General features: G+C 47.6%; 2 protein-coding genes and 1 pseudogene across 9 annotated transcripts in view; 1 reads left to right on the top strand and 2 right to left on the bottom strand.

Moving 5' to 3' along the window:
- Positions 1-748: 748 nt before the first annotated feature.
- Positions 749-1,174, top strand: LOC138173192 (large ribosomal subunit protein eL29-like). The gene has a single exon (XM_069103073.1). It carries the CDS (start codon positions 749-751, stop codon positions 1,172-1,174), a length of 426 nt encoding a protein of 141 aa, XP_068959174.1.
- A 1,713-nt stretch (positions 1,175-2,887) lies between these two features.
- The window catches only part of MLPH (melanophilin), a 70,547-nt gene continuing 50,449 nt past the window's right edge, over positions 2,888-22,985 (bottom strand). For 5 of the 8 annotated variants that reach the window (XM_069103152.1, XM_069103149.1, XM_069103153.1 and 2 more), the window contains 7 exons: positions 15,806-15,976; positions 12,979-13,122; positions 12,096-12,188; positions 9,628-9,696; positions 7,080-7,137; positions 4,821-4,921; positions 2,888-3,553 (listed from right to left, as the gene is read on the bottom strand). In XM_069103152.1, coding sequence (XP_068959253.1) covers positions 3,527-3,553; positions 4,821-4,921; positions 7,080-7,137; positions 9,628-9,696; positions 12,096-12,188; positions 12,979-13,122; positions 15,806-15,976 — 663 coding nt within the window. In that variant the 3' untranslated portion in view covers positions 2,888-3,526. The remainder of the gene's footprint in view (positions 3,554-4,820; positions 4,922-7,079; positions 7,138-9,627; positions 9,697-12,095; positions 12,189-12,978; positions 13,123-15,805; positions 15,977-22,985) is intronic. The other 3 variants (XR_011171350.1, XM_069103150.1, XR_011171351.1) reach the window with 3 other exon arrangements.
- On the bottom strand, positions 18,110-20,167 carry LOC138173229 (3-phosphoinositide-dependent protein kinase 1 pseudogene; annotated as a pseudogene).

Genomic DNA, 22,985 nt, shown 5'->3' with positions numbered 1-22,985 from the left:
CAAGGTCACCTTAATTTTGTTGTTGTCTTTCAGTTGTTTCAGACTCCCTATGACCCCATTTGGGGTTTCCTTGACTGGAGATGTTTGCCATTTCCTTCTCCAGATCATTTGACAGATGAGGAAACTGAGGCAAATGGGGTGAGGTGACTTGTCCAGGCTCACACAGCTCGTAACTGTCTGAGGGCAGATTTGAATTCAGGTAGATGGAAGTGTTCTGATTTCAGGCCAGGTGCTCTGTGCACTATGGCGCCCCCTGGCGGCCCTGTGCTCTTGGGACTCTTGTTTTGGAGGCTCTGTTGGGATGGGCAGTGTGTGCGGCCGGCACAGCACAGGGAGGTCAGCTTCCCAGCCAGGAAGATCTGGGTTCAAGCTCCGTGTCGGACACATACTGACTTTGTGACCCTGGTTAAGTGACTGAATTTTTCGGCACCCCAGAAAACTGGGAACAAATTGCCAATGAGTTGCTATCTGGAGTCAATGGAAGGATTTCCCATACTAAGAGTTACCCATAATGATGAAGTGACAAGTTTGGACAAAAAATGTTAGAGGGGCTTTTTTCTCTCTCTCCCTTTGGCCTCTGCCGGTCGGCGGAGTGCCTTTTAGCGCAGGCTGCGGTGTAAAGATGGCTAAGTCTAAGAACCATTCCACCCCCAACCAATCATGAAAATGGCACAGAAATGGCATCAAGAAACCTAGGTTGCAGAGATACGCGTCTCTGAAAGGGGTTGACCCCAAGTTTCTGAGAAACATGCACTTTGTCAAGAAACACAACAAGAAGGGGCTGAAGAAGATGCAGGCCAACAATGCCAAAGCCATCAAGGCCCGAGCAGAGGCCGTCGAGCTCCTGAGCACCAAGGCCTCCAAAGCCAAGCTCCCTAGGCCCCAAATCCCCAAGGCCAGCACCCAGCGTGCTGGACACAAGATGGCTACCAAGCGTCCAGGTCCTAGGATCGGCATCAAACGTCCAGGCTCCAGGATCACAAAGCCTGACCCCAAGGCTGCCAAGTCTGCCACCAAGGTCAGTAAGTCAGATCCCAAGGCCACCAAATCTGATGCTAAGGCCACCAAGTCTGACCCCAAGGTCGCCAAGTCTGATTCCAAGGCTGCTAAGCCTGCCGAGTCCAAACCCAAAGATGCTGGGGCTAAAGCTGCTGGTCCCAAGCCTTCAAAATAGATGCATCAGAACAGAAGGACTTGTTTAAAGCTAAAACCTCCCTTTTTTTCCCAGCCAGGGTATGATTATTCACTATTTTGTACAAATAAAGAAAATGGTGAGTCATAAATGAGAAAAAAAAAATGTTAGAGGGGTGGCAATGTCAGCCAAGGACCTAGTTAGGAAGAAATGAGAACCCTGAATTCCACATCTAAGACCTGGGTTCTGATCCAGGGGGGAAAGAGGTCTGTGTTGGGAGTCACAGTCTGCCATTTTTAGACAAATCCCAGTTGTTATAAGCTGAAGGGGTTGGACCAGATGGTCTCTGCGGTTCCTTCCAGCTCCAGCTGCAGAAGCCTCTGTTTGAATCTAAGAGAGGTGAATAATGGGTGCCCAGGGGCCAGGAGCCAAGGATCCTTCAATATTTCTTAGCAGTGAGTTACCAGATTGTTATCTGAAACAATTCTCAGGTGAGGATTCAGAATCTGAGCCATCTCTTTTGAAGTTCTCAGGGGCAACCACGTAGACCCAGCACTCAGGAAATCATGGGCCAAAGCTGTGGAGGACAAGGCAGGTCCCAGGGCCTGAGATACTGCCTTGTCTTCATTTCACTCATGCTGGGAGAGGAATGGGGGTCCAACCTGCCTTAGGCCTCAGTTCCCTCTATAAAATGGGGGAATTGGGCTCATCTAGGATTCCATGGTCTCCTTAAGGGCCAGGAACTGGGCTAAGTGCTGGGGACAGGAACATAAAGGTGAGCCAGGCCCTGCCCTCCAGGAGCTGCCTTACTGTATGATTATGTTGTGAATACCTGTGAGATGGAGGCCACCAGCAAAGAAGCAAGTGGGGGGCATGAATTCTTCGAAGTCTTGGTTGAGAGACCAACGGCATGGGGGGGGGGTGGTTTGCAATAGGGCCGAAGGAGAACATCCTTCATCACTGAAGGTAGATGTTATTGTTATGTTATTAAGTAAGCCGAAGGGCAATGGCAAGGGGCAGGGTGGCACAACAGCTCCCAGCACATCGCCATAATGTATGTGGGGAGTGAGCTTAGAGGTGTCCTAAAGCCCACACCTTTGAGTGGCCAGTTCAGGAGTCTGGCCAGTCCTGTAGCATGAGAGAAGAACCAATGGACAGCCCAACGGCACCCCCAAGCCACTGAAGGAATCAGACGGGGAGAGCTCTATGGGGAAAAGACAAAACCGGTGCAGGGAATGAAATAGAGGAGGAGATAGCACAGCTAGGGTGCTAGATGGGGAATTGGGAGGACCTGGAGGCAAATCTGGCCTCATCTGCTTCCTAGGTGTGTATCCTGGGCAAGGCTCTGCCCATCCTGGGCCTCAGTTTCCTAATCTGTAAAATGAGAATAATGATTGCCCCTGCCTCAGGTTAGTCTAAGGGTCAAATGAGATGATGTTTCTAAAGTGCTTTTCAAGCCTTAAAGAGTGCTACATAAATGTGACCTTTTATTATTAGCAGTGGCCAGATCCACGCTGATGAAACTAGATTCATCAAAACATCAAGCTAAAGTGAACCAAGCTAAAGCTCTCTCTGTCTCTGTCTCTCTCTGTCTGTCTCTTTCTGACTCTCACCCCTTCCTGTCTCCCTTCTTCCTTCTTTTCTTCTCTGTCTCTCTCTCCCCTCCCTTTCCTCTCTGTCTCTGTGGGTCTCTCTTCCGATTTCTGTGTACACGCACGCACACACACACACATTTATATATGTTGATCTCCAGCACCCTTTCATACATACTTTCTTTTCATTATGGTAATAGCAACAATGGTTAGAAAAGCAATACAAGAAAGCGATCACCTAATAGGTATCTAAATGGGTCTTTGAGGGCTGACATCCCCTTTTTAAGGGACCTAGGTTTAAATCCCAGCTTTTCTACTTATTACCTGGATGACCTTGGAAAATCACTTCCCTTCCCTGGATCTTAGTTTTTTTCATGGATAAATAGGGGCATTGGATTATATAACCTTAACAGTTTCTTCCTACTCTAAATCTATGGTCCTCTGTGCCCATGAGCAGATGTTCTCTAAGGCCCCTCCTAGCTATAAATCCATGAGCCTATGGAATACAAATTCAGAGGCATATCCAACTTGAAAGAAGCACAGTGTCAGGTAGCAAGTAGGCTGCAGTGTTCTGGGAAGTGATGGGCCATGTAGTTCTATTCTTAAGTTCACTCTGCAGAGGCTTGGAGGAAAAGCTGACAACCGTTCGTGTCTTGAAGCTGGAATCTCACACAAGCAGCGTTTCCTCTGTTCTCCAAGGAAGAATTAAGGAGGGAGAAGAAAACAGTGGCAGTGATAATGGCGGAAACAGGAATCATTCTTTATGTGACTCCTATGATCACAAGAATACAAAAAGTCTTCTTTAAGGCTGATGGGTCATCACAGGCTTCTGGGGAGCATAAAAAAAGAAAAGCAGACAAATGTTAAAAAACACTCAGATGAATTGCGGAGACTGGGGGCGCTTCACTGCTACATGTTAGCCAAAACTGGTTATTATATTACTAGTCGATTAACTTCTTGGTGAATAGAATCTATATTCACAAATTTTGGCTAATGATACCTCTCCTAGCCATACCTAGGTTGGTGATGATGATGATGATTATTCTCTCTTGCATCTTCTCCTCCCAATTAAAGTCCAATCTTGTTTTTTTCCTATCTCCAAGACATCTCTCTCCTGTTCCCCTTTGTCCGCTCATGCAGCTACCACCCTGATGCCCCCTCATTTAGACTATGGCAATGGCTTCTTAACTGGATCAATGAGATCATGTCAGAGGATCAAAGCCAGGTAACGGGAAAGCATCTTGTTGACTTTAAATCACCACATGAATGTTAGATATTACCACAATAGTAATTATTATTAGTTAGTCTTGCATCCAACCATTCTTCTTCCAACTCATCTTTCAATGTAGTTACCAAAGAGATTCTCCTAAAGTGCAGATGTGACCATGTCACTTCCTATCCAACAAACTGCACTGCTTCCCTCTCACCCAGAGGAGTCGATGTAAATCACTCTGCCATTTAAAGCCCTTCAGAGCCTGGCCCTTTCCTGCCCTTCTGGTCTTCTTTCACTTTCCTCCATTTCCCATATGCCATGGCCAACCTCTACTGCTCCATTTTTTCTTCCTCACATGTGATGTTCCATCTCATGCCTCCAGACGTTTGTCCTGGCTGTCCCCCATGCTTGGGATGGCCTCCTTCTTCACCCAAACCTCTTGGAATCCCCGGATTCCTTCAAGCCTCAACTCAGAACTCTGCAGGAGTCTTTTCCTAGTCTCTCTGCCATCCTACTGCCCATCCCCCAGCTGCTGGAGCCTTCTACTCTAAAGTTACCTTTCGTCTTCTCAGTGCATGTATCTTGTATGTGCCTGTTTATATACATGACTTCTATTCCATTTGAATGTAAGCTCCTTGAGAGTGGGGAATCATACCTTCATTTTCTTGGTACCCTCAGCACTTAGCAAAGTGCCAGGCTCCTAGTGTTTAATAAATGCTTGTTGACTGATACTAAGTATTCCATTTTTTCAAATTATCTTTGACCATCCTTTTCTTCACCTTAGCTTGGCTTATGACTAATCTATCATACATTATGGGTATTTAGCTGCAGACAATAAACTTATTGGGCTGAAGTATGTGATTGAATGGGGTGACAGTCTTACCGCAAAGATGTGATCCACCCTTCTGTTTTTCCCATTGGGATTTCTTTGGGTCAAGGACCCTCGGGAAGCTGATTTTCGACTGAAAGGGCTATCGACTCTGTCTTCATGGGAAACAAAAGGTTTGATTTAATTACTCAGCCAGGTTCAAACTATCAAAGACAACAGCAGTTTCCATGCTGGTCTCTAGAACAAGCCTCCCTAGATACTTCACCCAATGCAATCTCCTTCCTCCCCTCAGTGGCCTCAGCTGTTTGAAAGACCAATCATAATTTACAAGATTATATCAGAGGATAACTCAGTCCGTACTTTGTTTACCCTGAATCAAAGATTAATGTTCTCTTTCAACATCCATCTATCCATCCATCCAATGAACATTTATGAAACTCTTATTTTGTGCCTAGGCTAGGTACTGGAGAAAGACAAAAGCAAAATTGTTTCCCCCCTTTAAGAAGCTTGTGTTCTACTGGGATCATAGGACATTTAAACAGCTAAATAAATAAAATACAATTTGGGGGGAGCACTAATAGTTTGGAGAATCATGAAAGGCCTTATGTTGGAGGTGGCACCTGAATTCCACATTGAAAGAAGCTAAAGATTCTGAGAGTTGGAGATGAGGAGGAAACATCATCCTAGCTGAGGGGACAGTCTCTGCCAAGGTGGGGAAGTGGGGAATTCATGACCCTCTGTTCACAGGTGGCCTTTGAGGGCAGCTGTGGCCAATAAATCCCTCAGCAGAGATGAGCCCGACTCAAATTCTCTAGGCTAATCTTTGGGACAGAGACACAGGATCCATCAGCAGAACCTCACTTGAAGACTTCCAGTCTGTCCAGGCCTGAGAGACCTTGCTCTCCATGGTGAAGCCTTTGAGGATTCCTGATGAGGAATTGGGATGAGGAATCTGAATGACATTCTATGGACCCAGTCAGGATCAGGAATATTTATAGCAACACACTTCTTATCTCGAATTCAGTTCCTTGTCACCCCAGTTATCTGGAACCCTGAGGAGATCCATAAAGTAAACCAAAAAGCTCAGTGAGCATCATGAATGGAGCTCCCCAAGTCCATAGACTCGTCCTTCAGGCCCTCCCTTAGAGCTATGTACTCTTGTTTCAATGAGCAGTTCTAACCACCTGGTGGTCTGGTTACCAAGCCTGTAGCAGATGAGAAGCAGCCAGTTAGAGAGGTGCTGTTAGAGGCAGGCAGGGAGGAGTGATGGTAAAGGACCAGGCAGCCAAAGCATTAAAAGCAGCTATGAACACAACAAGCATAGCCATCAGGAGTAGCACCACACACCTCCAAGACAGGCGGGGAGGGGGATGTGGTGGTAAACCACTGAACCATGGCTTGTTCCTAACAATGATTGAGGCAACAAGAAAATGGTGTATCACATCCTCTGTGCTCTGTGAAGGAGGAAGAGGAACATGGGACATTGACATAGGCTAAGGAGATTGTCCCATAAAGCTATAAGGATTTGGGCAAGGTGGGCACATTGTTCAAGTTAAAGGTCAGATCCTTCTTTTGCATTAACAGCCTGCAAAAGTGGAAAAAGGCATGTGGTATATCTCTTGGCAAGCACAATTTCTGGTGGTTTTTTTGAACTATTTTGGGGGAATGTGTCAAGGCAGGGTGGTGGGCATTGGATTTTTGTTGTCAGATCAATTGAACAAGGTTTTATGATCTATTATAGCACAATAAATAATCTCTGCTATGTACTGAGTATACAACGATGAAATGGAGTCGATCCTGTCCTCAGGGAGCTTGCATTTTATTGAGGGGATATGACACATATACTACGTGGAGTATATTGGTCAAATACCAACTGTATCCCAAGGCATACAAAGTGACTTCAAAAGCCTTGACCAGTTGAGGGAGCAGGACCAGCCATAAGGAGAAGGCACTTTGATGACCTCCTTGGCCACTGGGGACAGAGTCCGGTATGTAACAGCCAAGGACCTGGCTTCTCCTCTGCCACCTGGTGGCCGTACGGCCAGGAAGTGTCAGTTGTGTTTAAAACAAAATGGCCTTGGTTTTTACAGGGACAGACCTTTGTCTTGAGTTTTCCTGAGTGATCAGTTTCTGGAGGCTTCCAGAGTGTTGGGCTTCCCTTGTATCCACAACAAACATGCAGTGGAAACAGAGTCTATTCACTTAACCACACAAGTCCCCAGAATGTTGCTTTATTTCAGTTCCCTTAGTATCTGTCTTCAAGGTCCCTGCTTCTTCTTGGCTCCCCCAGCAGGCAGGCCTGATGATTCTTACCTTGAAGTTTAAGAGAATTATTGAGTATTCTCCTCTGGACATGTGGCCTAGCCATTACCTATAAGAAAAAGAAGGCCTCTGGATTGAGTCTTCATTGAATCCTGAGGGTCAACTCCTCTCTTTGGGAGGCTGGGGAGGGTGGGGAGGGGTAAGGGAAGAATCAATGCTTGAAGTTTTAACAGAGCTTCAGGTTCTGAAGTATAAGTGCTCACCTGGAAAATGTATCAACCAAAATGCTCTCCTGAGCTGGTAGAAGCTGGCTCCAGCACGCCCCTGCTTCTAGCTCTAAATCTACGGTTCTATGAGTCAGAAAGGCTCATGTCTAGTCTCTGACTCATAAGGTCATTGATCTGGGGCTGGAAGGGGCCTCAGGGCTCCTCCAATCCAGCCTCTGTAATTCACAGATGAGGACACTAAGGCCAGGGAGGTCATTACACTAATGGGGAAGTCTCTTCTTTAGTGGCTCAGTTTCCTCATCTGCAAAATGAGATGGTTGGGTCAGATAGCCTTCTGAGGTCCACTCCAGCTCTGGCTCTTGTCTATAATCAACCATGACACTTAGTTTGAAAAATCTGCATATCTGCCAATTAACATTAACCATAGAACCACCTGGCATTCAGGCCCTTGTGTAGGGGACTGTGGGGGAACCTGAAATTACCGGATTTTTCTGAAGGAGATAAGAGACAGTGAGTGGGAAGGACTGACTTCTTGAAATGGCATTTGGCGTTTGTCCTTGGTCTGATGTGTATAGGTGGAGACAGAAGAAAGGGAGATGAAAATAGAGAATAGAGATCCATATGGTGCTGGCCATCCTTCTTTCTATGACCCTCCCTTAGCAGAGTAGGGTCACTCAACAGTCATGGGTCTGGCTTTATTCCTGGTGCATCTCAACTTCAAGAGCCACTTGGGCGGACCCAGCGGTGCCTTGGGGCCATGTCTAGTCACCCTTCAAACCATTCACCTAATGCCAGGCTGGCTCCAAGCTGGGGAGGCTTCGGGCAGCAAGGGGGCAGTGGTTAGGCAGGGGATACAAGCAGCTGGTAAGCATGGCTGTAGGGAGGAGGACCCGTACCAATGGGCTTCTTTAAAAAAGTCTCATTTGTGCATACAACAAATAATCAGAGTTAGAAGGGAAGATACCTATCCATGTACTTTGTCTTCTACTTTTGGATTCTTACTTTTAGTCATTTGTCAGTTGTGTCCAAATCTTTGTGAGTCCATTTGGGGTTCTCTTGGCAAAGATACTGGAGTGGCTCACCATTTCCTTCTCCAGCTCACTTTACAGATGAGGAAACTGAGGCAAACAGGGTGAAGTGACTTGCCCAGGGTCACACAGCTAGGAAGTGTCTGAGGCTGGATTTGGACTCACTTCTTTCTGATTCCAGGGCCAGTATTCTGTTCACTGTGGCGCCACCTAGCTGCCTTAATTCTAACTTGGGTCATTTTTTTTCCTTGTTGAGTATGTTTTTCTCCATCTCTTCCAGAACTACTTTAATCAAGTGAAAATGTTTAATCAGAAATATGCAAAAAACAAAAAGGGCAGCATGGGGATGATTCTGGAAAGAGGACTGAGTTCATGGCACAGAGGAATTAGGGGCAGAGGACTTGGGTGTGAATCCCAGCTCTGCTACTTGGCACTTGTGTAAATTGGGTGAGTCTGTGCCTCAGTTTCCTGATCTGTAAAATGAATCAGTTCCACTAGAGGACCCTGATGGTCCTTCCCATCTCTAAATATTGGCTCTCAGGCAGCATGTGGATAGAGTGCCAGGTTTGGTAAGGAAGACCTGAGTTCAAGTCTGGCCACAGCCCTCTGTGCTAAGTGCCTCTGGGTAAGTCATTGAACTTCCTTCTGTCTTCCCTTCCTCATCTGTGCAATGAGGGGTTGCCTGCTCTGCACCTATGATGCTAAGGCCCCTCTCTCTCTGTGCCTCACTTTTCTCATCTGTAAAATGAGGGATTTGTTGAACTGGCTTCTAAGCTTTCTTCTAGGAGTAAATTAATAATCCTCTATTTAAGTGATATTGCCTCCCCTCGAAAACACCTCCCCACCAAGTTTAATAGCTTATGAACACTACTCTTTCTTCCCACTCTTTGCAGAGGTAGGGGACTAGGGGTGTAAAATAGTGTATACTTTGTCAGATATTGTCAATGTGTCCTTTGGCTTTGCTGAATAGCTTTTCTTCCCTTTCATTTAAAATCTCTGTCATTATATACTTTGTATCAAATTGCTTGCTGTCTCAGGCGGGGAGGGAGGAAATGAGGGAGAGAATTTGGAATCCAAAATTTGTAAAAATGAATGCTAAAGATTGCTTTTACATGTAATTGGGGAAAACAAATCATTATTAAAAAAATAGAATCTTTGTTATAAGGGATGAGAGGGGGGAGGGAGAAGGATCTATTTGGAAACAGAGACAGAAAATTCCCCAAGAGTTTCAAAAAGGGCCATACATCTGAACAGACTAATTCCATCTCTGGATGTCTGACTGGAGCCTTCACTTTCCTTCCTTTTCTGCTTTTCTGGCTGCTGGGGGGATGGGCTGTTACTCACTTTGTTAGCCCCAGTCAGCTCTGGATCTTCATCTTTGAGGCTGTTCTTGGGGGGCTGCAGGGGAAATATCTACGAGTGAAGAAAGGAGATTTTATCTCAGGGGCTGCCTTATGACACCCACACTGCTGAGGCCCTCCAGGCTCTCCCCATAGACAACCATGAGTCTAGGTTTGCTCCAGAGCTAAAAGGAGCCTCAGAGGCCATCTAGTCGCACCTCCTCATTTTACAGGTGAGGAAACTGAGGCTCAGAGGGGAGGAGGGCCACCATTAGGCTTACAGAGTTGGATTTAAACTCCATATCTGGTACCGCCCTCCACTACCCGACATTGTGGCTTTCCATTCAAAAGACAAATTAAGCAACATCATGGTGATAATAGAATTTTTGTCATTTTGGGGGTCTAGGCCTGTAGTGTAGATTGAGGACTCGCTAGTGTATAAACTCCCATTTGCTGAGGCAGATCAGCAACTCCCAGATTTGGAGTCGGGACCTGGATTTGAGTTCTGTCTTTGATGCTTCCTGCCTGAATGATCGTGGGAAAATCAATTGCTCTGTCTGGGCCTCACTTTCCTCATCTGTAAAATGAGGGGGATAGTGTAGATGGCCTGTCAGGCTCCTTCCAGCTCTAAAGCTATGACCCTTGTATCCTACCCCCAGGTGACTTCAGGCAAGCCACTCAACCAAATCTGAGCCTCTGTTTCCTGAAATGTCAGTGAAGGGATTGGACTAGATAGGTGATCTCTGGGGTACCTTCTGGCTCTAAACTTCTGATTCTTTATTCTGAATGTTGAGTCTTTTTACATATAACTGGGGAAAAATAAAATCCTAAATAAATAAATAAAAAATTTAAAGAAGGACCCGCTATTTGCTCAAAACTGCTGGGAAGGGTAGTCAGCAGCATGGAAGAAATTAGATATATTAATAATAATAGCTAGCGTTCATATAGCACTTTAGGGTTTGCAAATACTTTACAAATATTATCTCATTTCCTCCTCACAACAATCATGCAAGGTAGGTGCTATTTCCTCTCCATTTAGCAGATGAAGAGGCTGTGGCTGAGGAAGGTAAGCACCTTGTTGAGGGTTATACAGCTAGGAAGTACTGCTGCCTGGATTTGAATTCTGGTCTTCCAGACTCCAGGTCCATTGCTCTATTCACAGTGAGCCTTGGAATCAGGGATGTAACTAATTCACTTCTAATCTTAGTTCCTTCAGTAATACCTCACATACCTTACGTCAAAACAGGCTCCAAATGGGCCTGTGGCCTAGATACAAAAGGCCGCGGCACAAATAATTAGAGGAATATTGACAAACTTTAAGTGTTGGGTCTATGGATAGTAGAGAAGTTCTCGAACAAACAAGCATCAGCAAGGATCATGGAACATAGGATGGATAATTCTGATTACCAGAAATTAAAAAGATTCTGCACAAACAAATCCAATAAAACATCCAGTTTAGAAAAATATTTGCAGCAAATGTCTCTGGTAAAGGTCTGATTTCTTTTTTTTTTTTGGAGGGCAATTGGGGTTAAGTGACTTGCCCAAGGTCACACAGCTAGTTTTTGTGTTAAGTGTCTGAGGCCAGATTTGAACTCAGGTCCTCTTGACTCCAGGGCTGGTGCTCTATTCACTGTGCCACCTAGCCACCCCAAAGGTCTCATTTCTTTTTTTTTTTTTTAAGCAATAGGGGTTAAGTAACTTGCTCAAGGTTACACGGCCAGTTATTTCTGGGTGTGGTGCTGAGTGTCTGAGCCTGGGATTTGATCTCCAGGTCATCCCAACACTGGAGCCGGTGCTCTTACTCACTGAGCCACCTGGCCGCCCCCAAAGGTCTCATTTCTAAGGAACTGATTCAAAGTTTTAAAAATTAAAGCTTTTCCCCAAGTTAAAAACAGTCTAAAGAGAATAATGAGGGAGTTCTCAAGAGAAGAAACCAAGGCTAGCTCTAGCCCTACAAAAAAGCACTCCAAATGCTAATAATTAGAGAAAAGCAAATGGAAACCACTCTGAGGTTCCACCTCACACCTATCCTTCTGGTAAAGATATCAGTAGAGGAAGGGCAGGGGAAATGGCTGCACTGACACACTGCTGGACCAGCTGTGAATGGGTCCAGCCTTTCTGGAAAGCAATGGGGAATCAGAGACAAAAGTGTGCCCGGTGACACAGCTGTTGGGGCTACACCCAACAGAGACCAAGAAAGAGGAAAGAGCCCAGTATGTACAATCATACTTATAGCAGCCTTTTTTTTTTTTGTAGTGACAAAAAAATCTAATACCGAGTCCCCAGGATGCAGTATCCCCAAGGGAAATAGGAAGGTAAAAAACCCCACCAATGCCTAAACAGGAGATCCAGCAGAGCACAGAGCCCTGGCCCCCTGTTTGGTTCTAGGAGCTGCAGCTGGGACTTGGCTTGCTGTGGACAGTGACTCCACCTTCCCACTCCTACCTACCCCCTGCCTCACGCCCTACTCACCAGTAGGTTTGATTTCTTCCTTGGCTTCTCCCAGGTCTTGACAGGCAGTCCAGCAGCACTGAGGGCAGCAATTCGAGTTTTTATATCTGACACCTATGACAAGACCCACATGGTAAATACATACAAGGAACCCTAAGCAGTCTGGCTCAGTAAATGAAACCTGACAATAGTCCTCCTTATCAGCATGCTCCAGCCTAGGGGTTCTTCCCCTTTTTTTGTGTTCTGGATTCCTTTGGCATCTGGGGAAGCTGAGGGACCCCTTCTCAGAATCATGTTTTTCAATGAACTGATGTGCTGGGAAATATACTAGTAAAAGCACAAGTCTGCTCTGTCCATCCATCCATCCATCCATCCATCCATCCATCCATCCATCTACCCATCCATCCATTCATCCATCTATCCATCTATCCATCCATCTATCCATCCATCCATCCATCCATCTATCCATCCATCCATCCATCTATCTATTCACCTATCTATCTGTCACTTATATATCCATCTGTCTATCTATACATCCATCCATCCATCCATCTGTCACTTATATATCTATCTGTCTGTCTATCTATCTTCTATCTATCTATGTATCTATCTATCCATTCATCTATTCACCTATCTATCCATCACTTATACATCCATCTATCTATCTATCCATCCATCCATCACTTATATATCCATCTGTCTAACTATTGATCTATCTATTTACCTACCTAACTGCAAATTCATGCTATATACACAGACACAATATGTATACATATACATACACACATGTATATGCAATTGATACCCCCCTTTCTTTGTATCCCCAGAGCTTTACTTAGTGCTGGGCACAGAGCAAATCCCAATGAACCCTCATAGACTCGACTTAAGACATTTTGACAGTTACCTCCCTCTTGGCATGCTGAACCTCAGTGGCTGTCAAGGCTGCTCTGTCCTCCAGCTTGGAGAGCACTGCCTCAGGGCTTCTGGTGTGTGGGCCACCCACCTCAAGGTCAAGAATGCTGCTGTCCCCTCCATGTGTCTGATCAGCCTGGGGAAAATAGGCCAGAAGAGTCTCAGCTATCTGAGTAAAACCCTGATTCAGATTGGGACCAGATGTGTTGCTGTCCACCCACAGCGTAAGCCTCTGATGTACAGTGTAAATCTAGATGTAGAGTGAGTGGGTTAGACAAGACAGTCTATAGGAACCCTTCCAGCCACATCATCGTCCCTGGAGGAAGCCCGAGAGAGAGACGGGGGTGGAGGGTTGTGGATAGTGAGCTAGAGGAGAAGGCTTTGAGACCTGGGCCCAGGTCCCATCCCTGACACATACAGGCAGCATCTTCCAATCCAAGTCTCTGCTTCTCTGTCTGGGCAACTCTCTTTAAGCCTCCAAGTCACCCAATGGCATGAACAGAGTGAGTTCCTTTTGCTAATGAAATTTCTGCCTCTATCCCCATAAATATCTGTTATTGTGAATAATCCTGAACCAACGTCATTTTCTCTTGACTTATTGTGGCGGGGCCTAGAGAGGACCCTGGGGTTTTCAGATCAGTGGAATGAAAATGATGCATGTCTGATCAAGCTGGAGGGGGCTGGAGTAATGGGTAAATGGAGGTGAATATATCTGGCCCACAGATGCTGGCCTGAGCATCTGCTGTCTGGGGACCAGTCCAGCTCAGTGTGGGAGGCACCAGCTCAAGGAAGTTCATAAAGACCCATGCACTAAGGCTTTGAGGGGCTGCAATCTGCCTGGTGGGAGGAGATACTCAGACATCACACAGAGTGGTGGGAACCCAGCCTCAGGGATGGGAGGGTCCTGGGAGACCCCCTAGCCTAACCCATAAGGGACAGGAAGTCCCTTGATCACATGCCTACCAAGTTGGCATCCAGTCTTTGCTTGAAGACCTCCATGGAGGTCTGGGGGTGGGCAGCCCAGAGTCCAGCTCTCAGCTGTTTGGAGCTTTTCTTGACATCAGTAAAACTTTTTAGCTTCTACCCAAGGCTCTTTGCTGGTTTCTCTGGGGCCACTCAGGCCAGGGCTAATCCCCTTTCTCCGTGATAATCCTTTGGGTACTTGTAAACAGCCTCCCTGAGGCTTCTCTTCTCCAGTTTAAACACCCCCAACCTTTTCACTCCAATCTCACATGGCAGGGACTGAGACCCTTTATTCCCTATCCTGTTGTCAGGTCCTGTCTCAGAGGGCAGCCCCTAAAGGCACATCCATGGAGTCTGTCCAGCCTTGAGAGAGACTAAGGGAAGAATTGGTGGAAGCTTTTCCCATAGGATGGGACCAATGGGAGCAAAACACAGCCTCTAGGTGGCGCCATAGTGCATAGGGCACTGGCCTGAAGTCAAGGTAGACTCATCTGAATTCAAATCTGGCCTCAGATGCTTATTAGCTGAGTGACCCCAGGCTAGTCACTTAACCCTTTTGGCCTCAGTTTCCACAGCTGGAGAAGGACATAACAAACCACTCCAGTGTCTTTGCCAAGAAAACCCTAAAATAGGGTCATGAAGAGTCGGACAGGTCTGAAACAACTGACCAATGACCAATGAGGCCAAGGTCATGTTTGATCCTGGTGTGGGCCACTTGGCTATAGATGGAATGACTAGGTCCTTGTGTTTACCTTCTACAATGAGTGCCATTAGTGGCAAGAGGGACGGGATAAGATACTGTGTGGGGGTGTGTGTGGGGACTGGGGGGGAGGGATCAATTTAGATCCATTACCCAAGGCAAGTGACTTTGGAAAATCCATATCATCATCAATCATCATCATCATCATCATCATCATCATCATCATCATCATCATCGCTGACACTTCTTTAAGGTTTTCAAAGCTCTTTACAAACATTATCTCATTTTATTCTTACAATAACCCTGGGAGGTAGGTGTTCTTATTCTCATTTTTCAGATGAAGAAATTGGGGCAGACAGAGGTTAAGTGACTTGCCCAGGTCTTCCTGAGTCCAGCACCCCATCTACCAGCTAACTAGAAGCTCATTTGAAGATGATCTGGGGGTTCTAGGGTACTGCAAGCTCAGCAGAAGTCTGGAGTCCTGAAGGACAGGCAAGAAAGCCAATGAGATCTTGGGCTGCCTTAAGAGTGAGCAGCAATGTCCAGGACCAGGAGGTGATGGTCCCTGGCCAGCCCACACCTGGAGTCTTACATTCAATATTGAGGGCCTAATTTTGTGAAGGACATTGATAAACCTGGAGAGTGTGCAGCTAGGAAAGTGAATGGACTTGAATTTAGGTCACATGAGAACTGGCTGATAGAACAGGGGTCCTTTATCCTAGAGAGGAGCAGATGGGTTGGATGGGCACAAAGCTGGCTTCCCAACTTTGAAGGACTGTCCTTGGTAAACTTCTCCCCTGGCTCCCAAATTTCAGAACTAGGATCAGTAGGTGGTACTTACAGAGAGGGAGATTTTGGTTGGATATGAGGAATGACTCTCCAACAATCAGATCTGGGCAGAAATGGAATGGGTAGTGATCTCCCCATCGCTGTAGGGATTCAGGCCTGGCTGCTTGTCAGGAATGTTGGAGAGGGATGAACTAGATGTCTCCCAGCCAGAGACACCTAAGCCCATAGCCAGCCCTATTGCCTTTGGAATGCTCTTGGGCTGCCAGGTGAGGAGTGGGCTAGTAAGCCTATTGGGATCCTGCTCTTTTCCTAACACACTCACCAGGCCAGGCAGGAGGGCCAGGAAGCCCAGGGCATGGTTACCAACCTGCTGGACCTCGGCGGGCCACGTGCCAGGTACAGAGCTCCTTCTTGGGCTCAGCCCACTCTGGCTCTCCTCTTCTTCCTCTGAAGACCCTCCCTTGTCACTGACTTTGCTGGTCAGCTCCCCAAGCTTTCTCTTCAGGGTTTCCTCTTCTATGTCAGCATCTGTGTGGGGCTGAGGACCAAAGAATTGAAATAGAGAAGCAAATGAAATTGGCTTCTATTTCCCATTCCCTCCCTCTCATGTTCTCACAAATAGGAAGTTTGAGGAGTTTTCATCTTTTCATAGCAAACTGTGAAGAGATTAGAGAATTTGGACCAGACCTGTAGTTAAGCATTAAAGGTGGAGCTGAAACCAAACACCCAGTCCTAACCCTGGTGACTAGGTGAAGACATTCTTTGAGTAAATCAAACAATCAAAATGACTGAACAGTGCCTACACAGCTTTGAATCAATCAAGGCCACCAAGGAGGGGCCCCTGGGCTTACAAAGAGCTAACTGTTACATCAAGGTGCCAGGTGGGCAATTCCCAGCCTCTACCCAGTCAGGGAAGCACATTCATAGTTGGGAGAGAAAGAAAGACAAAAACAGTCCCTGCCCTCCAGGAGCTTCCATTCTAATAGAGGAGACAATCAGCAAACATCCATGTGCTACAAAATATACTGCACAACCACCCATGCTACTCCTTACCTGTGTGACACTGAGCCTCTGTGGGACTCAATACCCTCATGTAGGAAATGGAGGGGTCTCTGATCTCTGAGCATCTCCCCCAGATCTAAGGGCCTAGAGAATCTAAGCTCCTGAGGGTAGGGACCGCCACTCTGGTCCGATGTACTGGGCACGGAATAAATGCTTGTGGATTAGTTGAATAGATGACCTCTAAGGTCCTTATACTGATGACATTTGACGAAGTCTCCCTGGCCAGGAGAAGGCAACTGGTCTCAAGAAACTCCCTCAACTGAGAAAAAGAAGCAGCCTCGATCACCTTCCTAGTTTCACAGCCAGCCCCTGGATAGAATGGAAGCTCCTGAGGGTCTCTTGTCCACTCTGTCTCCCCAGTGATGAGCACAGACTCTCAAATAAATGTTTGTTGACTGATTGATAAATTTTCTTCCTGGATAGAGTGTGAACTCCAAGAGAAGAGACTTTTAAAATCTTTGTCTTTCAAGTGCCTGGGGGTGGGGGAGGGTCAGGGCGTGTGGTTCCAGCCCAAGTAAAATAAGTAATAAATGTTTGCTGATTGAATCAATAGAATGTAAGCTTCTTAGAACAACTACTAGCTTCTTAAGGGCAGAGATTTTCTTTCTAGTCTTTTCATCTTCAGTGCCTTGCACATAGTACTTAGCACTTAGTAATGGTTAGATAGTCAGTAAAGAGTTATTAAGTGCCAGGCTCTGAGCTTAGTACAATTATTTTATCTCACTTGATCCTCACAATTCTGGGAGGTAAAGTGCTATTATCATCCCCATTTTACAGATGAGGAAATTGAAGCAGACAGCTCAGGTTCACACAAACTAATAAGTATCTGAGGTTGGATTTGAACTCAGGTCTTCCTATCTCCAGAAGGGACTCATGTTGGTGTCTTGGACCTCAGTTCCGTGGACAGGCTAGGGAAGCCCTTTCTCAGAATTGCCTTTTTATGGACATAAAGTACAGAGGGTTACAAGGAAACCAATTATATTGAAAGATAATGATCAAAATGTTTCTTAAACCCAAGTTCATGGACTCCAGGTTCAGAACCCATGAGAAAGTCGCCCAGAGCCCAGTGTGAGCTGTGGCCAGTGGGTGAGTCACAGCAGCAACAGCTTCAGAAGAGATGTTTCTTGGGGGGCTGGTATGTGTAGTGCAAAGTGCTACTCTTGGATAATACTTGGGTTCAGATCCTGCTTCCATTTATTCCCTGTGACCTTGGGTGCCTGCCTTTCTGCAGCTATAAAATGACTCGATCATCCATTGATCTGGCTTCTCAGCCCCAAGCTAAGTTCCCCCTCCCCATCCTCCCCAGCCCAGTTGTACTCCCCATCTCTGCCTCTGCTGTCCACCATTCTCTTCCTTCTCCCACCTCACCCCCTCCCGTTCTACCCTCAGACTCCGCAGCCCTTGGCTGCTAGTGAAGAGGTCCCAATCAGAGAGGTGTCAGTAAGCTAATACATCCCCCCCGCCCCATAACATGCTTTAAACCCAGTTTACTGCATAAACTCATTCGTGAAATCCGATGGAGAAGGATGAGGGAAGATAACTTAGCAGAACCACCTCCGAGTAAAACAGCAAAAAGCAATGTAGGAGGCAAAAGCTGTTTATTTATTTGTCATGTTTTTTTTTTAAGGTGAACAGACGAATAAAAAATTAAAGTCAAACTTCAGCAGAGTCATGAGAGCCCCCCCCCCTTCCCCCAGGCTTCAGTGATCCCTGAGACAGAGGCAGGTGGGGGGTGAGGCAGGATGAACAGAGGCTGGGGGAAGCATCTTCTCCTGTTACACAGGTAGGACTCTGACACGACCTGGGATGGCTGTTGGTGGGCTGGCAATCCACGCTGCTTCCTAAGGGCCTAAGAGTGCATGAGGCAGAGAGCAGCTGCCAGAACTCTTGCCTAAGCTCCTGGGCTAAGCTTTTCTAGACATTGGCAGCCTGTGGATGGTCCTGGCATCTGCCTTGACAAACTTCCCGGATCTTCTGGCACCACTGATGAGCATTTCCATTTGGGTCTATCAGGTGGTAGGTCCTGTTAGGGGTGTGAATGAGGAAGGTCTTAAAATCCTTGACTTCTGGCCGCAGTTGCGGAGACCAAGGGATTTCTCCTTTCAGGACTTTGCTGACAGGATGCACAAAATAGAGGTGAGGTCCCTCTGTGAGAAGTAGCTGGCGCCGGCGGGTAAACAAGCCCTTTCTCTTGTTTACGGGGCCCATTTTCAGTATTAAATGACTGTCTACACACTGATGCCATGGGTTTCCTCTAGCCTGCTTCTCCAGTAAAAGGGGTTTCTCCTCTTCAGAAAACTCTAGGTCCAGCTCCAAAGAATTCTCATCTAGTTCATGAATGTAGCCCTCCACATGACCGATGGGCCTCTGGAGCCAGCGGGGCCCGGCGGCAGCAGAGGAATGGGAAGAAGATGGAGGAGGAGTGAGGCTCTGGACAATGTCATAATTTCCAAAGTCATTTCTGTCTTCAGATGTGGAGACAGAGGATCCCGGGACCTGTGGAGGAGTCTGGAGATGCAGAGTGTCCCAGGTGACGTTTTCAAAGAATGGGTGGGCCTTCAAAGCCCCATAGCTCCCCATTTCTTCACAGCCTAATCGATCGGTGGAATCTGAAACCAGAAGCTTTCCCACTAGGTCTTTTGCCTTTGGGAAGAATTGCTCTGGAAAGTCATAGTCTAGCTGAATGATCTTCTGGAATATGCGATACTCGTTTCGAGCTTGGAAAGGAGGCAGCCCCGCTGCCAGGTAGTAGATCACGCAGCCCAGGGCCCACAGGTCCGAGCTCTTACTTGCACTTTGCTCCAGAAGGAGTTCCGGGGACACATAATGTGCCGTGCCCACGAAGGAGTTAGCCCTGGCCTGGCTGCTGCAGGGGAGCAATATTTTGGCTGAGCCAAAGTCTGTAATTTGAATGTGCATCTCGCCATTTAACAGGATGTTTTCGGGTTTCAGGTCCCTGTGAATAATCTCCTGCCCGTGCAGGTATTCCAGAGCCGACACGATCTCTGCAGAATAGAAGCGGGTGCAGGGCTCATCCAAAGGTCCCAATTTCTGGACATACCTTTGTAGGTCTCCATTTTGGGCGTAGCTGAGGCCAAAATACAGCTTCTCGTCGTCCTGAAAAGTGAAGTAAAGCTTGACAAAGAACGGGTGGTCCAAGCGGGACATGACATCCCGTTCGCTGGTGACGTAGGATACCTTCTTCTCCTTAATGATTTGCTTTTTCTCCAGAATTTTAATCGCGTAGTCCTTGGAAGTTGCCAACTCCCGGGCCAAGACCACGGTGGCGAACGATCCTTCACCTAGGACTTTGACAAAAGCGAAGTCTCTGAGCCTCTTCCTCCAGAGCTGCACTGCATGCTGGTCCTGTTGAGGGGTGCCTAGGTGGGTGGAGCTGGGCCCGGCCTCGACAGCGGCAGCGGCCGTGGGGTCCGTGGGGTCCATGGGAGCCCAGGCAGGTGTTGTTGGAGGATCAGGCTGCATAGCTGGGCTAGGAGAGGCGCAGATTGGCGCGCTAGCTTCGAGCTGAGCACCTGGACAGGACTGGCCCGCGGAACTGCTGGCCACGCTATGCCTCGGCAGGCGCCACATTCGTGGTCTAGCTGCTCCGGTCTGCGATCTTCAAACCCCCGAGGCTCTCAGAGTGTCTCCTCCAGCCAGACTCAGGATTAATTTATGGTAGCCTGGCCCCGCCCCCTCCTTTCCCCGCCTCTTTCCCCCTTCCTCTTTTGGCCTCTCCCCTCCCCTTCCGCTGGCCCACCCCCACTATCAAGCTCTCCTCCCTAAGAACAACTAGACCCTACAGAGCAAAGGCACCCTCATATCATTTCAAGGTGAGGAAAGGGATTGGGAAGGCAACATTAGAATAAAAGTGAAAAAAGTCCTGCAGCTCGTGTATAACTTTGTTACAAAGACCAAGGCCAGGAGGGAGGCTGCGTGGGGAGTCCGCGGCTATCGTGGACCAGCAGCCAGGAGCCCGCTTCCTGCCCCCCGGGGGGGGGGGGGGGGCGGGGGTCGGGGGGGGGGGGGGAGATGGGCTCAGTGCTGGACGGATGTTGGAGACGGGGCAGGCGGGGGCGTAGGCTGGACCCCTTTGCCAAATGGCAGAGTTCATAGACCGAACGAATGAACCAGAAACAAAGGCCCATCGGAGAACAAGCAAAGCAGCCCCTTCTTCTGCTGTTTTCCTATCGCCCCGGCTTGGATACTCTTGTGGTCCCACGGGCCAGGGGGGAGGGCCCAGGGCCGAGCCCTCCGGGCCCCGTTATCTGCCTCTCTAGATAAGGAACCCGAGCTCCGGGAGGAAAGGGGACTGAATGGAGCCAACTGAACCACACCAGTTATTATAAAGTTACTATTCTAGCTACCGTGGGTCCGAGCGGGGATCTGCTCCCACGCCTTCTGACTCTAAAATAATCCTAAGTCTTTCCTCCCAATCAACTACAAGCCAGAGCAGATAAGGGACGAGCATCTCGGTTAAGGACAAGCTCAAAGCTCATTGACGTCATTCTCCACCAATACCCCACTCCCCAACGCAGCCGGTGAACTCCATCGACCACCTGTTATGTCCAAGGGAAAATACGCCAGCCCTTCTTCAGCGTGTAAAGTCCTTCCTAAGGCACCCCTGTCTAAGCTTTCCAGATATTCACGCTCAGCCCCCTCCATTCCCTCAGTGATGGGGCCATGCTGTCCTCCCTGTCCCCAGCCCAGAACATTCCTGCTCCCTTCGGGTGCCGTTTCTCTTGTTGGCTCCTGGGCCAGGAAGGCTTCCCCTCCCCAACTCTCCCTTCTGGCTTTTTTCAGGATTCAGCTCAGATACCACCTTCTCCAAGAGGCCTTCCTGGCTGCCCTTCCTGGTGTTTCCCGTCTGAGACTGGGCTCCACATACACAGTGTGTGAATATAGATCTATACATCAAATGATGATTATCGCTAACATTTATGCGGCATTTCCTGGGTTCTGGGCATGTGGCTAAGGGCTTGATCTCATTGATCCTCACAACAACCCTGGGAAACAGGTGCTATTAAATATTATCCCCATTTTACAGATGAGGAAACTGAGGTAAACAAATTAAGGGACTTGTCCAGGGTCACATAGCTAGCAAGCATCTAGAGACTGGCTTGAACTCAGGTCTTCCTTACTCCAGGGCCAGATCTCTATCCACTTCACCACTTAAAAGCAGGTGGCTATGTTTATGTGCACACACACACACACACACACACACATACACACACACTACAGACTTGCTTATACATATTAGGTATCTAATATGACACCTCATTCTTATGTGAAAGTGACTCCAGCTCCCTAAAACTCCACCAGCAGGACATAGGCTCTGTGCACAGACAGTCCTGGGTTCAGGGGGTCTCTGGTGCCCAGTCAGGACCAGCCAAATTCCAGGTCTCCAGGCCAGTCATTTGGCAAACCCCAGGTTTCTCTCACATCAGATTCTAAAGAACATCGAGGAGATCACGGAGGGGGCTATTTATGTTGGAGAAGGCAGATAAAGACGCCATCCTTTGGAACACTGATGGATAGGAACACCTTTGATGATATCAGAGCATAAATTATTCACCATGTGAGCCTTTAAAATCATTGATTTTGGGGTTCTCCATCGCACAGAGCCTGCTATCTGAGTGACTTCACTTGCCCATCTTCCCCCCTGCCCTGCCCCCTCCAGATGAATCCTGGCACCTGCCTTGTGGTCTCTCAACAGCTCAGGGAAGACTGTGCAGCAAGCAGAGGGACCCAAGAGACCTGTGAACTTAGGGGAACCCAGATCTAGGGACTTCAAGAAAACCCAAACCCAAACCCAGCAACGCTCATTATGATTCCTTCAAGAGAAGCATTCTTCTCCACCAGAATGTTATTCCCATGGTCACTTCAAAGTACTCAGCTCCCTCTGTAGGTTCACCTTTGAACCTGTGAGGGAGAGATGACTGCTCTAAGGGAGTGGGGCAGGGGAGGATAGCCTAATTAGCACTGCTGGGAGGGAGGCAGAGAGAGGAGAGAGAGAGACTGACAGAGACAGAGACAGAGACAGAGACAAAGAGAGAGACAGACAGAGACAGAGACAGACACAGAGACAGAGACAAAGAGAGACAGATAGACAAACACACACACACACACACAGACACGGGGGAGGGGGAAAGCGGGGGAGAGGGGAGGACTTCTCTCCCTCCCATGGCACTTCACACAGTTAATGGAGCTAATTAAAAGAAAAATCAATATATAGTTTGGGTACTTCAACTCTGCTGAGGAAGCTTAGGAAAATAAATGAAAAAGTGTTTTAAGGGTCAGGAAACAGTGAAGACATGGACTCAATTCTGGCCAGAATGGGTAGGAAACTGAGACCCAGAGAGCGGAAGAGATTTGCCCAAATACGTGAAACTAGCTGGTGGCAGAGCTGGGAAGTCAGCTCTCCTGCCTCCTAGTCCAGTTCTCTTTGTGTCACCTCTCTCCCAGTCTTTCTCCTCTCCTCTCCT

The sequence above is a fragment of the Petaurus breviceps genome, unplaced genomic scaffold (genome assembly GCF_028583685.1).
Source record: "Petaurus breviceps papuanus isolate PSGF00001 unplaced genomic scaffold, PetGlider_PUasm1.0 567, whole genome shotgun sequence".
Lineage (NCBI taxonomy): Eukaryota > Metazoa > Chordata > Mammalia > Diprotodontia > Petauridae > Petaurus > Petaurus breviceps.
Note: the sequence above shows the minus strand (reverse complement) of the source record. Positions and strands in the feature narration are given on the sequence as shown.

Coding starts and splice junctions, on each gene's coding strand:
- LOC138173192 (XM_069103073.1), top strand. CDS start 749: ATGCACTTTGTCAAGAAACACAACAAGAAGGGGCTGAAGAAGATGCAG.